The sequence below is a fragment of the Ochlerotatus camptorhynchus genome, unplaced genomic scaffold, assembly GCF_037179485.1.
Source record: "Ochlerotatus camptorhynchus isolate MF236.1 unplaced genomic scaffold, CSIRO-AGI_Acam_v1.1 ptg000304l, whole genome shotgun sequence".
Taxonomy (NCBI): Eukaryota; Metazoa; Arthropoda; class Insecta; order Diptera; family Culicidae; genus Ochlerotatus; species Ochlerotatus camptorhynchus.
Genome location: NW_027040792.1, coordinates 2,710,781 through 2,727,397, shown reverse-complemented (window position 1 = coordinate 2,727,397; position 16,617 = coordinate 2,710,781). Strand labels below are relative to the sequence as shown.

The following is a 16,617-nucleotide window of genomic DNA, read 5'->3' as shown; positions in this document are numbered from 1 at the left end:
AAAACATTGTATTTCTAAGCAACTTTGCAGGCGCAAGCAACATCCTATTTAGTTGAGATTTCGTGATAGGCACATCTCTAACATCAAAATATGTCACTTCATGGGTATATTTTAATACTGGGATCCGCTCCTAAAAAAGATCTGATAATTTTATCTGAAATTCTATTAAATTTTCTTTACATAACATTTTACATAACAATTTTTGGCACAAACGAACGGTTAATTCAGATTTGGATGTAACCAGTTTTCTCATGATCTGGGATTAGACTAAAATGAATTCTACGACTAAATGTAAAGAGAGATGAAACTGTTGCAAAGGGGCCATCAACACGAAGATGCCTCAGAGTGTCGCGTTCACTGATCTATACTCAGTGTTCGGGAGTCTAAGACCTCCAACATATGGTCTCGGATACTAAAGCTACTGAAAATCCAGGAACATCAGTCTACAAGCAGTGCCTCGAACAATGCGACACATTCGATGTTTACAACACAATTCGTCGGATCAATTAACGCAAAACAACTGCACCGAATGACGACGATCGTTTCAGCAAAAAAATCGTGAAAGCACCCGGCAAATTTGATGCCAACAAATGATCAAAGCGATCCCATCCATAAAACACCGTTTACTACCGTTCTGGAGCATTCGAGTTGTATTACAGTGCCAGGCGCATCTGTTTTCACAGTGCACTTTTAGCCCAACGAAGCGAAAGAACGTCAGTCCAACGATCCACCGATCTGTGGTATGTATGTGTAATCGCAGTATAAACATCGGATTCACATGTTAAATTTAAACATTTTATTGCCACATTTTGGCATTCCCCGGCCGATGACGACCGACGCGAGCACAGTTGGTTCATTCCGCGCTGCCGTATTCTTCGCCACAGATAATCGCAATCCACCGAAAGGAAAATAGGACAATCCTCCCCTTAAACACACATGTGTCGTCCATTTGTCTGTGACCGCCGTCGTCATTCAGTGATCTGTGAATGTCATTAAAACCGGCTTAATCGCCACCGTTCTGCTGTTTTCGTCACTGCTGACGATGATGGTTGATGGAGGAGAATAGAACCCCCCGACCGGAGGCAAACCCGAACTGCTGACTTCGAAGTTAACAGCGCAAAAAAAGACCGCATGGCAAGGCAGAAGTCTGATTGCAATCTTTTAGTTGGATTGGGAAAGACGCTTCTACCGGTGCACGGCACCGGCGCGGCGGCAGGAGCAATTAGTTCCGCTTCCCTGATCGTCCTCCTCATCATCATCACGGTCAATGGAATTTCGCAGTTTCTTCAGCCAACTACTGTGTCATTAAAATTCCACTTGCAGAGCTCTTCAATCAACGTTTAACCCAAAATGATAGGAGTTTTCGAAACCCATCTAGTTCAATGAGGAATCTTGTTTATTTCACATAAATTTTCCCCCGAAAGTGACCATTATGTGCCGTATGGGTGGTTGAAGTGTGATTTATAGCGATTGACCTCGTTCGTTAGGGAAAGTGAGTGAAAGATACAAGTAGATCAGATCCGATCCAGAGTCTATGGTGGTCAACTGGGTTGTCGCCGAACGCAGAAGGACCGAAAACAGATTAGTCTATTGAGAACAATTGAAATTTATGGCGTCACGGCGTGATTTAAGTTGAACAGCACCGTAGGTACCTACTGTCATGATTGGAGAGTTCTCGAGCGTCATAGAATTGGTTAAACCGGCTTCACCGGAGATCACGAACCAACCGAAGCACGGGTTTTTATTTATCAATTCGTTATCCATCGTCTGCGTGGAGGAGTAATTGATGCTAGAATAAGGTTTATTTGGGGTGACGGAGTTAATGTACTGAGAAATGAGCATGATGGCTGCTACTTCACTCAGTTTTTAATACCATGCGCTCTTCTCCGCCTTTCTTCTTTAAAACTTGCTTTGCTCATTAAAACTGAGGATGGCTCTTGAACGATATGCTGAACTGATGTCCGAAAAATTCAATAGCACGAAGGAGCTTGGGTTTGAACCCACGGTATTCTGCTCAGTAAGCAAAATCGGTCGCCACTAGGCCACCGAGCTCCTTATATCACAAAAAAATTACCATTAATTTTCCGTTCAGCTTGTTGTAACTAGATTTCGGTCCCGGTGGTGACCTCACCGACGATGATAACAACTTCTCATGACAAGGATTTGTAAGAGATTTCCAGATCACAGCGTCTTTCCTAAAACTCGATTATTATTTTTCTTTGACGCACTCGTTCTTCCATCCAAATTTCAATACGCTTTATCTCATATTAAGGAAAAAAAAAACTGATTTACACTATGACTCTTTAATGTGAAGGAGCTTGAGATTGAAACCATAATTTTCTGCTCAGTAAGCAAAATCGGTCGCCAGAAGGCCACCGAGCTCCTTGTGCCACAAAACAATTACGATCAAGCTCCCGTTCAACTTGCTGTTATTTTAGAATATTGCAAATTACCATGGACTAGTTCATCTCTGAGCTAATTGATTGGACTTCTGTGCAAAAAGTTATTAGTCATTTAATTTCCATATAAGCTTATAGGTCTACGCGGAGCACTAGGCATAAAGTAAAAAAATAACCTTTTGCAAATAAGTTGAATCGATTAGTAGTCTTCGACAAAGTTTTTCTGCATAGTTTTTCCAATCTAAGGCTTAGGTTTGGTCAAAATTTAACACTTTTCAATTTTGACAAGCAATTGAATAGACTAGTTCTGATTCTCATACATTATCACACACAAACTTTAAAGTTCTCCCGCAAATCCAGATCATAACCAAATTCGTTCAAATTTGTTGAAGTTGTTGGGGGCCAAAATACAGATCGAAAGAACAGTGGGATCAGGGGGTTGTTAGCCGCCATACAAACGTGATCCACCATAATATGCAACCTGTATTTCAACCTCAAATAGCCACAAGGTGTGTCTCCGAAAGATACGGAACAAACAGAATCTGACTTCGAGTTATTTCAAGTCGTTGTGAAAAGCTTATATAGAAGTTCTCAACATTTAAGCAAACCAGGCACAACGGGAATGTGACCATTTATCGATCCTGTTCTAGAATTCTGCCATTTTTGTTCTGAAATATTCCTAATTGCTAGCAACGTGTGTTCTATATTTGGCCCTCAAATGACATCAGGATGGTCTTCAGACGATTATTTAACTAAATCAACCAAGACTGGGGCAAAGTCTGTAGTATCGAAATATACTCAAATAGATTCATAGTGTCTATGAGCATCAAGAACTACCAGACATTCTAGGTTCTTCTAATCAACCTAGAGTTTGGTGATGAACTAGACTGGCACAATGACTACAGACACATTTCATTACTGCATATACTGTTCCTGCAGAGGTTGATCAAGTAGATCATTTGATATGAGCTCCAGAACGATATGGAGCACCTAGATGACAATAGGTCGTGCATGACTCACATAGACACTATTAATCTGTTTGGGCATCTTCCGATACTACCCACTTTGTCCCAGTCTCCAGGACGATTTAAAGAACCTAGAACATAAAGTATACATGCGAATGTATCGCAAATGGTGCGTATTGGTTCCATGATGTTTTCCGATAATACTGACATTGTGCCAGTCTTGGGTGATCTAGTTCTTTATCTGATTTAAGCTTCAGGACGATTTGGAGAATCAAGAACATCTGGTATGCATGATTCACATAAATACCATGAATATATTTGGGCATATTTGGATTCTACAGGTATAGTCTATGGCTAGGTTGATCTAGTATAACAAATAATCTGAACTCCAGGACGATTTGGCTACCCTATAACATCTGGTATACATGACAATAGGTCAGGCATGATTCACATCAATACCATGAACTTGTTTGGGCATATTAAATGCTACAGATATTGTGTCGGTCTTAGATGATTTAGTTCATCGTCCGAGTTGAGCTTCAGGATGATTTGGAGAATCTAGAACATTTGGTATACATGACAATAGGTCTTACGTGATGCACACAAACACCTTGGATCTGTTTGGACATATTTTGATACTACAAACTTTGCCCCAGTCTTGGTTGATCTACTAGAACCAATCATCAGAACTCCAGGACGATTTGAAGTACCTAGACCATATGGTATGGATGTGAATGTATCGCAAATGGTGGTTCCATGAATCTACTAAATATTAAACGCTGCAGATATTGTGCCAGTCTTAGATGATTTAGTTCATCGTCCGAGTTGAGCTTCAGGATGATTTGGAGAATCTAGAACATCTGGAATACATAGCAATAGGTCTTACGTGAAGCACACAAACACCTTGGATCTGTTTGGACATATTTTGATACTACAAACTTTGCCCCAGTCTTGGTTGATCTACTAGAACCAATCATCTGAAATCCAGGACGATTTGAAGAACCTAGACCATATGGTATGGATGTGAATGTATCGCAAATGGTGGTTCCATGAATCTACTTGAATATATTTCGATACTGCTGATATTTTTCAGTCTTGATTGATCTTGTTCATCATCAGATTTAAGCTCCAGGGTGATTTGGAGAACATAGATAATCTGGAATATATATAACAGTAGGTCGAGCATGATTCCCACAAATAGCATGAATAAGTTTGGGCATACCTCGATACTACAGACATTGTCTAAGTCTAGGTTGACCTAGAATGACAAATAATCTGAGCTCCATGACGATTTGGAGGGCCTAGAACATCTGGTCTCCATGACAATAGGTCGGTCATGATTCACATCAATACCATGAATCTGTTTTAACATATTTCAATACCAAAGACATTGTTCCACTCCTGGTTGATCTAGTAGAACAAATCACCTGAACTCCAGGACGATTTGAAGAACCTAGAACATAAAGTATACATGCGAATGTATCGCAAATTGTGTGTATTGGTTCCATGATGTATTCCAATACTATTGACATTGTGCCAGTCTTGGGTGATCTAGTCCATCATCTGATTTAAGCTCCAGGACGATTTGGAGAATCAAGGACATCTGATGTGTTTGATTCACATAAATACCATGAACCTGTTTGGGCATATTTCAATACTACAGACATTATGCCAGTCTTAGCTGATCTAGTTCATCATCTGAGTTAAGCTTCAGGATGATTTGGAGAACCTAGAACATCTGGAATACATGGCAATAGGTTTTACGTGATGCACACAAACACCTTGGATTTGTTTGGTCATATTTTGATACTACAAACATTGTCCCAGTCTTTTTTGATCTACTAGAACCAATCATCTGAACTCCAGGACGATTTGAAGAACCTAGACCATATGGTATGGATGTGAATGTATCGCAAATGGTGTGCGGTGGTTCCATGAATCTACTTGGTTATATTTCGATACAACATATTTTTTTTTAGTCTTGATTGATCTAGTTAATCATCTGATATAAGCTCCAGGACGATTTGGAGAACCTAGAATATCTGGTATATATAACAATAGGTCGAGCATGATTTCCACAAATAGCATGAATACGTTTGGGCATATCTCGATACTACAGACATTGTCTAAATCTAGGTTGACCTAGTATAACAAATAATCTGAACTCCAGGACGATTTGGAGAACCTAGAACATCTGGTCTTCATGATAATAGGTCGGTCATGATTAACATCAATACCATGAACCTGTTTGGGCATATTTCAATACTACATACATTGTGCCAGTCTTAGTTGATCTAGTTCATCATCTGAGTTAAGCTTCAGGATGATTTGGAGAACCTAGAACATCTGGAATACATGACAATAGGTCTTACGTGATGCACACAAACACCTCTGTTTGGTCATATTTGGATACTACAGAGTTTGTTCCAGTCTTGGTTGATCTACTAGAACCAATCATCTGAACTCCAGGCCGATTTGAAGAACCTAGACCATATGATATGGATGTGAATGTATCGTAAATGGTGTATGGTGGTTCCATGAATCTACTTGGATACATTTCGATACTACATAAATTATGCCAGTCTTAGTAAATCTAGTTCATCATCTGATTTAAACTCCAGGGTGATTTGGAGAACCTAGAATATCTGGTACATATATATAAAAATAGGTCGAGCATGATTCCCACAAATAACATGAATATGTTTTGGCATATCTCGATACTACAGACATTGTCTAAGTCTAGATTGACCTAGTATAACAAAAAATTCGAGCTCCAGGATAATTTGGCTAACCTAGAACATCTGATATACATGACAATAGGTCGGTCATGATTTCATATAAATACCATGAACTTGTTTGGGCATATTTCAATACTACAGACATTGTGCCAGTCTTTTTTAATCAAGTTCATCATCTGAGTTAAGCTTCAGGATGATTTGGAGAACCTAGAACATCTGGAATACATGACAACAGGTTTTACGCGATGCACACAAACACCTGGGATCTGTTTGGTCATATTTTGATACTACAGAGTTTGTTCCAGTCTTGGTTGATCTACTAGAACCAATCATCTGAACTCCAGGAAGATTTGAAGAACCTAGACCATATGGTATGGATGTGAATGTATCGCAAATGGTGTGTGGTGGTTCCATGAATCTACTTGGTTATATTTCGATACAACATAATTTTTTTTAGTCTTGATTGATCTTGTTCATCATCTGATTTAAGCTCCAGGACGATTTGGAGAACCTAGAATATCTGGTATATATAACAATAGGTCGAGCATGATTTCCACAAATAGCATGAATACGTTTCGGCACATCTCGATACTACATACATTGTCTAAATCTAGGTTGACCTAGTATAACAAATAATCTGAACTCCAGGACGATTTGGAGAACCTAGAACATTTGGTCTGGTCTTGGGCATATTTCAATGCTACAGACAGTGTGCCAGTCCTGGTTGATTTAGTTCATCATCTGAGTTAACCTCCAGGATGATTTGGAGAACCTAGAACATCTGATATACTTGACAATAGGTCGATGCACATAATTATCTTGGATTTGTTTGGACATATTTCGATACTACAGACATTGTCTAAATCTTGATTAATCTAGTAGAACAAATCACCTGAACTCCAGGACGATTTGGAGAACCTAGAACATCTGGTATACATGACAATAGGTCTTAAGTGATGCACACAAATACTTTGGATCTGTTTGGGCATATTTCGATACTACAGAGTTTGTCCCAGTCTCGATTGATCTAGTAGAACAAATCACCTGAACTTCAGGACGATTTGAAGAACCTATGCGGTATTGAAGCGAATCTAGAACATCAAGTGTACATGTACTGGTCTTACGTTCTTCAACACCTTGGATCTGTATGGACATATTTCGGTACTGTAGACATTGTCCCCGTCTTGGTTGATTTAGTAGAACTAATCATCTGAACTCCAGCCTCAGAGTTCCTTGAAACTAGCCTCGACAGAGACATTTGAACAAAATCGTCCCAGAGAATCATGAAACTTAAGTTTTTGTTACGTAGACAAGTAATTTCTGAAAAGTTTTCAGCTCAAACATAACGATCAACGGGCCTCATCAGGAAGCAAACCTTACCCAGGAACCCACCGGAATAACTCCAACCACAAGGACAAAACAACCCTTTCGATATTTCAAAGTAGACAAATAAGTGAAACTATATATTATCTTAAAACTTAGAATGATTCTGGTAATAAATTTCAGCATAAAACTAAGTTCTACATTGCTGAAAACCAATACGAAATTCTCAACCCACATTATCCACATTCACATAACACACCAAGGTCTTACATCCAATCATAATTGACGCACCTCTCCACTTAACACCTCTCCAACAAGTTGACATATCACACCCGTCGTCAACTGGCCGTATCGCAGCACATCTTAAGCAAACACAGTCCGGTTTATCCTCGTACCCAAGCTTGCACACATCATCGAACTCGATCGCACCCACCGATCGCAGTACCAAGCGAGCCTCCGGAGCGATGAGATCCAGCGTACTGCTTTCGCTGCTTCTGCGTCTACCGCTGCTGGTGACGGCCATCACCAATGGAACGACTACCTGCGGTCGGCCGGCCATCAACCAGCGGCGGCCACTGATCGTCAATGGCCAATCTTCCCAAACGGCCGGTGAATGGCCCTGGCATGCCTCGATCTGGCACCGAGTTACCCAAACGGCGTACGTCTACGTCTGCGGAGGAACGCTGCTAAGCGAACTATACGTCCTGACGGCCGGACATTGCGTTTCCAAGGATGGAAACGCACTAAACGAGCGGCTGATCACCGTACAGCTGGGCTCGATTCGGCAGAACTTGCTGATGAGCGGATTTCCCGTGCAGAACGTTGCCGTAGTGGGGAACTTCCTCCACAAAGACTTCGTTCCAAGGCGCTTCAATGCGGACATTGCACTGTTGGCCCTGCGGACGAAGGTTGCGATCAATGAGTTCGTTCGACCGGTTTGTCTACCGGATGTGATGACGGCGGCGTTGAGCGACGGCAAGGAACTCTACGGTAGACAGGCGGTGGCGATCGGGTTCGGGATGACCGAACAGTCGGAAACGGCTGATGTGCTACGGAAGATACGGCTACCGATAGTGGACTATGTAACGTGTTTGACGAGCAATAGGGAGGTGTTTGGGACTACGTTGTCGGTGGGAGTTTTGTGTGCCGGGGATCGAAATGGGAGTACCGTGTGCAATGGGGACAGCGGAGGAGGGTTGTTTACGGAGGAAGATGATGGTAGGTGGACGCTCCGAGGGGTGACTAGCTTTACGGCGCAGCGAGGGTGGAACGATAGCAGTTGTAGTTTGACGGATTATTCGGCTTTTGTGAATGTGGCTTACTACGGGGATTGGATACGGTATGTGATGGAGAATGGGGAGCAGCGGGGGTTTTTCAATAGTAGTGAAGGGGGAGGAGAGATTGAACGAGGTGGTGATCGGAAGGTGAAGTTCGTGAATGACCTCCGGATCAGTGAGAAGAGTAAGTTGCATTGGGTGGTTAAAGATGGGTAGCTTGCATTTTCGTTTGATTTCAGAATGTAAGGAGTATCGCCGGAAAGGACTGACGGCGGTGAAACCAGCGAAGCTGATTCACGTAAGTGACTGCAAATGTTTACTGAAGTGCTAGTTAACGGACGCTTGCTTTGATTTCAGACTAAATACTTTAAAAACGACACCTACACACGATCGGTTAGTTATATCAAGGGCGAATACGTGGTCCTATACATTAATCTGACAGAGGTTGGATTGATGTACTTCCTTAGCGACCGATACGCGCTGACGACAGTCGACGTTGCGAGAAACTGTTCGCAGGAGAACGTGGTCTGTGAGACAAACCATGACACGAAAGTTCAGCAAGCCTTCGTCCATCCTTCTTACCGGGGAGGGAGAGACTTCAACGTGGCAGTGCTTTTGACGGAACCGGCAGATGAGTATGATTGACTAACTGAATGAAATTCTCCCCACGATTAACTCAGAAACTTCTATCGACAGATTCTTCTGGTGTCTCTCCGCAACGGCATCTATCAACTTGTGTAAATTGTCGTACCCTTAGTAACCCTTATCAGCATTCGTTAACCAGTTTTCTTCCCGCACAGATGTTGACGGCAACAGACTACCGCTAAGTTCCATTGCAAACGAAGCCTCCAGTTGGGTAGAGTTCGAATTGGATACGTTCCTTCGTACGAGTCCGGCCACTGCAGTCTACGACGAACACAGAGATGTGATAGTTGGACTACTGCAGAACCGAGCCGGAGAACCGGTTGTGGTGACCAACACTACGGCGATGCTGAACTGGATCGAATCCGTAGTATGGAATGTGACGTATGTCAAAGAAGAAGTGATGGAAGTTGCTGTGCAGGAAGCTAAACCGTTTCGGCAGTTAAGAAGCAGCGTAGCAGGTGAGTCGATGCAGGTAATTTGCAGTCCGGCACTCATTCATTTTTCTTTGCATAGCATGCAAGGATTACCGACGACAAGGTTTGACGAACGTCAAATCTGCGATGTTGAGTCATGTAAGTGATGTAGGCTGCTTCTATTATTCCTGTTATCTGACCATGGCCTCCCACAGACTGATTATTTCAAAAACGCAACACACCAGGTTGCCAACAGTTATACGAAGCATAACTTCGTTCAACTCTTTCGGAACGGTACTTCCCAAGGTTTGATATACTATCTAACCGGAGAGTTTGCCCTTACGAGCGGACAGGTAGCAGTGAATTGCTCGCATCCGGAGGAGATCTGTTCGACGGCTCATGATCATCAGGTGCTGCAGGTGTTTATGCACCCGAATTTTGACGGTGAGCGAGACTACAGCGTCGCACTGCTTCGGACAACTCTGGCAGACGAGTAGGCATGCCTTTCTTGATCTAACTTCGATCAACTAATTCTGATTTCCCCTAGATTCTTCTGGTGTCTATCTGCAGAACCTTCCAACCAGTTGTGTAAGTCCACTATATGATTAACAACTGTAGAGTTCGTTAACTGACTTTCTATCCACCCCGTAGACTACGGTAACAAGATATTGCCGAGAGATGCGATCATTCAAGTGCGGCCAACCTGGGTGGAGTTCGATCTGGATGTGTACATTCCAACGCAGAAAGGAGGCGCCGTGTACAACGATCGACGGGACGAAATCGAAGGATTGCTACAGAATCCAGCCGGCGAAGATCTGGTGATGACAAACGTCACTGCCCTACTGGACTGGATAGAACCCATTGTCTGGCCCACGCCATTAATCGAGCCCAGGAGTTCCTTTGGAGACTGAAGCAAAATTTCGCAGGCGTAGTTCTCACAGATTGTGCAGTTGCATTTGCTAAACGACCAGATCTAAGGAAGGAAGTTCCCATCAAAGGTAATAAATCAACAATTGCGTGCTTCCACCGAGCTCTCGAGCAGAACGAAATGCAGACAGTTTACATAATGAATGCCGGACTCCCGGATCATAACAAAAGAAATCCATCTTTTTCTCGGTGCCGTCGGTCTCGGGCTCTCAATGGATATGCAAATGTGGGACATCAAACATGTGTCGCTGGACTGGACGGCCACAGATGGTGACGGCGCGTGTGGCTGGGAAGAAAGTGAAACTGGAGCTGGAATTGCACAAACCGACCATCACTCTGAAACTCATTTTATAGCATAAACTGAATAGCAATGTTAAAACTGTTTTATTATGGCCGTTTTGTACCGGAGCCGGAGACGTCATGGCGCGTACCAACACGAAGCAGTTAATGCAGTTAATTAGCGAAATGGACGATTTAAGGTCGTCATTAAACTCTCGTTGCAATTCCGAACACGGCGCGATACGGTGCAGTTGCACTGCACATTTGTTCCTCCGGTTTGTTATTGTTATGGCTAGGCTATGGGGTTCAATTTTATGGCAGCCAGAGGCTGACCGTTAATGCAGTGGAAATACAAAGAGATTATAGCTGTTTTACGAGCCTGGGTTCATTTGGAGATCGATGAGTGAGGACGGAAATTACGAGCCCGGGAAGTTTGCTCAAGATTTGCGAAACGTTTTATGAGTTGAGAAAGAGTTTTACACTTGTGTTTACATACATTAAAAGGTATGGATTAGGTTAATGCAATCAAACTGTGCGCTAGAAATTGGATAATGCTTTGCCGGACAACCCCGACGGGTTCAATGTCACTCGATAGGAACTGGGTATGTTTCAAAGAAGTTAATAGGGTAGGAAACGGCTTAAGCAATTTTTTGAAGCTTTGAATTAGTTTTTCACGTCTCTTTTTTTTTTTTTTTTTTTTTTTTTTTTTAACTCTTTATTTGTTCCAAATTCAAAATAAATTACATTTCATTTTAACCTAGGTGCTCCAGTTACTGCAGTAACGTACCAGCCTTAATTGTTATGATATATATCTAAGTGTTTTTACATTGTTCATGTCTTGACAATTCCGTATTTTAAACAGGTTTTTTAACCTGCATGTCAGTATAACAATTGATATCTTAAAACTAAAAACTAAAACTAATCTTATCTAAGTATAAAGGGAATTAATCGTTGCAATTGAGGATTGCAACGACTTTTGCCTGAAATTATTAATTATTTTGTTGGACATTTGTGCTAAAGTCTCAACATTCGAAATTCTATGTACTTCGGTTGTACTGTACCAGGGAGGCAACTTCAAAATCATTTTCAGAATTTTGTTCTGAATCCTTTGAAGTGCTTTTTTCCTGGTAGTGCAGCAACTAGACCATATTGGCACAGCGTAAAGCATGGCCGGTCTAAAAACTTGTTTAAATATTAGAAGTTTATTCGTCAGGCAAAGTTTGGATTTCCTGTTTATAAGAGGATACAAACATTTAATATATTTGTTACATTTAGCTTGAATGCCCTCAATGTGATCTTTAAAAGTTAATTTTTGGTCAAGTATTAATCCAAGATATTTCACTTGGTTTGACCAGGAAATTGGAACTCCGTTCATAGTGACTATGTGACTACTACTAGGTTTCAAAAAGGAAGCCCTGGGCTTATGTGGAAATATTATAAGTTGAGTTTTGGAAGCGTTGGGAGAAATCTTCCATTTTTGTAAATAAGAAGAGAAAATATCTAAACTTTTCTGCAGTCTGCTGCAAATAACACGAAGACTTCTTCCTTTAGCGGAAATGCCTGTGTCATCAGCGAACAAAGATTTGTGGCAACCCTGAGGCAAATCAGGGAGGTCCGAAGTGAAAATATTATACAATATAGGCCCAAGAATGCTACCCTGAGGAACTCCTGCTCTAACAGGTAGTCGATTAGATTTGGAATTTTGATAATTTACCTGCAGAGTTCTGTCAGTTAAATAATTTTGAACTAATTTCATAATATAAAGTGGAAAATTAAACTTTTTCAATTTAGCAATCAAACCTTCATGCCAAACACTGTCGAATGCTTTTTCTATGTCTAGAAGAGCAACTCCAGTTGAGTGGCCTTCAGATTTGTTTGAACGAATTAAATTGTTAACTCTTAAGAGTTGATGAGTAGTTGAATGCCCATGGCGAAATCCAAACTGCTCATCTGCAAAAATTGAGTTCGTATTGATGTGAAGCATCATTCTATTCAAAATTATCTTTTCAAAAAGTTTACTTATTGAAGAAAGCAAACTTATTGGACGGTAGCTAGAAGCTTCAGCTGGATTTTTATCCGGCTTCAAAATTGGAACAACTTTTGCATTTTTCCATTTATCAGGAAAGTATGCCAAATGGAAACATCTGTTAAATAATTTTACCAAGAAAGACAAGGTACTCTCTGGGAGTTTTTTGATGAGGATATAGAAAATTCCATCATCACCTGGAGCTTTCATATTTTGAAAATTTTTAGTTATAGACCTTACTTCGTCCAAATCAGTCCCCCAGGAATCATCAAAAATATTTTCCCGAGAGAAAATATTCAGATAATCCCGAGCAACCTGATTCTCAATAGGACTAGTAAGACCCAAACTGAAATTATGGGAACTCTCGAATTGCTTAGCAAGTTTCTGAGCTTTTTCCAAATTTGTGATCAAAATTTTACCACCTTCTTTAAGCGCTGGAATTGGCTTTTGAGGTTTTTTCAAAATTTTTGTGAGTTTCCAAAAGGGTTTGGAACTCGGGTCTAATTTAGAAACATTATTTTCAAAAGTTTTGTTCCTCAGGGCAGAGAATCGCTTTTTAATTTGTTTTTGCAAATCCCGCCAGATAACTTTCATGGCAGGATCGCGTGTTCTTTGATATTGTCTCCTACGGACATTTTTTAGACGGATCAAGAGCTGAAGATCATCGTCTATTATAATTGAATCGAATTTAACCTCGCATTTTGGTACTGAGGCAGCTCTTGCTTCAACTATAGAAGTAGTCAGAGATTCAAGAGCATAATTAATTTCATCTTTGGTTTGCAAAGGAATGTTTGGATCGAAGTTATATTCCATAAATGTTCGATACTGCTCCCAATCAGCTCTATGGTAATTGAAAGTAGAGCTGTTGGGATTACAAACTATTTCTTGGGATATTTCAAAAGTTACTGGAAGGTGATCAGAACCGAAGTCAGCATGGGTAACCAATTGGCTACAAAGTTGACATGAATCAGTTAAGACCAAATCAATAGTGGAGGGATTTCTTGCAGAAGAAAAGCATGTTGGGCTGTTTGGATATTGAATAGTGTAATAACCTGCAGAACAATCATCAAACAGAATATTACCATTGGAATTGCTTTGAGCATTATTCCATGAGCGGTGTTTTGCATTAAAATCACCAATAATGAAGAATTTAGACCTATGACGGGTAAGTTTCTGGAGGTCACCCTTGAGAAAATTCTTTTGCTGGCCTACGCATTGGAATGGCAAATAGGCAGCTATAAACGTAAGTTGTCCAAATTTTGTTTCAACAGAAACCCCCAAAGTTTCAAAAACTTTGGTTTCAAATGAAGAAAGAATTTTATGTTTGATTCGTCTATGAATAATGATGGCAACGCCACCACAGGGTCCATCAAGACGATCATTTCTATAAATCAAGTAATTTGCGTCCTTCTTAACCTTATGGGCAGGTTTAAGGAACGTTTCAGTTATAACGGCAATATGCACGTTATGAACCCTTAAAAAGTTAAATAGCTCGTCTTCATTATCTTTAAGAGATCGAGCATTCCAATTTACAATATTTAATGCTTTAAAATCCATTACTGAATTTTAAAGTCATGACAATATTATTTGCAAATTTTACTCCAGTTTGAATAGCATCAAACATGGAGTTAGATTTAAGCATATCAGAAATCATGTCAATTAATGAATTCTGTAAAAATTCCATTTTGGGGGCAGTAATGCTTCCTAAGTCAAAATTGTCAAAATTTCCATTAGAACGTTGGTTAGTATTTTGATTTCTACCCGCTGCAATAGAAGCATAGGTAGCTCCATTAACTCGCTGAACATTGTTAGCAGCGAGGGGAGTAGGTACAGATGAAACATTTGAAGCAGGGGAGATATTTGTACCTACGGGTACGAATGTAGAATTTGTTCCTCGCTGACCGTTGTTAACAGCAGAGGAATTTGTACCTGGTCGGAAACGTGGAGCGTTTCCTACCTGACGGTTAGAACGAGATTGTAGGATCGCTTTGCGAGTCTTACATTCCCAAAAATTGGATTTGTGGTTTTCACCACAATTTGAACATTTAAATTTCTTAGGATCTTCCTTCACAGGACAGTCGTCCTTTGCGTGAGAGGAATCACCACAATTCATGCATTTAGCTGGCATGTAGCAATTTTTAGTTCCGTGACCCCATCCCTGGCACTTACGGCACTGGGTGAGGTTTTGGAAATTTCCTCCAGTCTTCCTGAAGTGTTCCCACTTCACTCGGACATGGAGCATAAGGCTAGCTTTTTCTAAGGCCTTAAGGTTGTTTAGTTCACTAGACTTGAAGTGAACTAAATAAAAATCATTAGAAATCCCGTTGCGCGAATCGCCAGGACGGGATTTCATTTTCATTTTGATTACTTGGAGTGGCACAACTCCAAGTAATTTTGCCAGTTCATCTTTGATCTGATCCAGGGATTCACCACTGGGCAGTCCTTTCATGACAACCTTGAACACACGTTCAGTTTTGGTGTCGTAAGTAAAAAATTTGTGCTTCTTCTCAGTAAGATACTTGAGAAGACATTTAAATCCGTCCAAGGTTTCAGCCAATACACGGCATTCACCCCGACGTCCAATTTGTAGTGAAAACTTAACTTTCACGAAATTCAAAAGTTCCATGCGAAGAGCATGGAAATCGGTAGTGGTTATCACAATAGGGGGAATCTTTTCCTTCTTGGCATTAAGCCGGGAAAGTTTACTAGAATTTTTCTTGGATGATGGATCATTCTCATCATCCGTGAGCAAATCAAATTGATTACTCAAATTAATTTCATCAGAAGGGGGGTCAAGAGTTTGCCCCTTTCTTTTGCGTTTAGGCGCCATGGCGGCAGTAAATTTTTATCCAAATCGACTTCCAAGCAGATTACTATAAGAATCTGAAGGATCGAAGAGGAATTTTCCAAATCGATATCCAAGAAGGATTACCTCGGGTAGGGTCCAAACAAGGATCGAAGAGGAATAAGAGTTGAACAAGGTAGAAAAATTTTACAGGTTGAGCACTGAAAAGTGCTGTTTAAATTTGTTGTAGCTTTAGGTAGTAGTAACACTTCCTTCAGCAAAAAGCAAATAGATCCGCACGGCAAGAGAGCACGATGCGGACTGAGTTTTTCACGTCTCTATATTCGTATTCGTAAGGCCTTTCTTGTTCAACGAATTTCGATGATTCTGGCTATTTTGGTAATTCCAGGCTGTTTTGCGGTTCTATAGCCATTTTTGGCGATTTAGGGCCATTTTGGCGGAAGCAAGCTAGTTAGGTGCTTTAGCAGTTCTAGGCAAAATAGAGAAAACAAATTTAATTTTTGAATCAACCTTCTCCGATTTGTATGAAACATTATATAACTGTTTGTTATGGGCAATGATTCGCATTTTTGCTAAAATTCGGCCATTGGATCATGTAAAAATAAAATAAAAATAACGCGGAAACGGCATTTATGATCGAAGTAACGTCTGAGGTAAAGTTGTAAAAAGTTCTTTGGATATTTTGTCAAGACTTCTCGTTGATCTTGTATTATTCTGGAGATCTCCAATTGATCAATAAACTAATTCATACTTCTAAGTTATTCAGGGTTATTCTGCGTGGCAAATGAGGTGAGGTGACTCGAGTCACTCGTGTCACCC

The 16,617-nt window shown here is 40.7% G+C and overlaps 2 protein-coding genes across 2 annotated transcripts in view; one reads left to right on the top strand and one right to left on the bottom strand.

Annotated features, from left to right (window-relative positions):
- LOC135707157 (uncharacterized) overlaps positions 1-16,617 on the bottom strand; it is a 443,094-nt gene that overhangs the window by 311,488 nt on the left and 114,989 nt on the right. The window lies entirely within an intron of this gene.
- On the top strand, positions 7,739-10,758 carry LOC135707205 (uncharacterized). Its single transcript, XM_065228965.1, has 9 exons — positions 7,739-8,886; positions 8,942-9,000; positions 9,060-9,337; positions 9,399-9,439; positions 9,503-9,805; positions 9,861-9,919; positions 9,976-10,253; positions 10,308-10,348; positions 10,412-10,758. The coding sequence occupies exons 1-9, from the start codon at positions 7,890-7,892 to the stop codon at positions 10,669-10,671; spliced, it is 2,316 nt and encodes a 771-aa protein (XP_065085037.1). The 5' UTR covers positions 7,739-7,889; the 3' UTR covers positions 10,672-10,758.

Excerpts from the sequence above, each read along its gene's own strand:
- LOC135707205 (XM_065228965.1), top strand. The coding sequence starts at position 7,890 with ATGAGATCCAGCGTACTGCTTTCGCTGCTTCTGCGTCTACCGCTGCTG. Across the intron at positions 8,887-8,941 it reads CCTCCGGATCAGTGAGAAGA|AATGTAAGGAGTATCGCCGG; the intron begins GTAAGTTGCATT and ends GTTTGATTTCAG. Across the intron at positions 9,440-9,502 it reads AACGGCATCTATCAACTTGT|ATGTTGACGGCAACAGACTA; the intron begins GTAAATTGTCGT and ends CTTCCCGCACAG.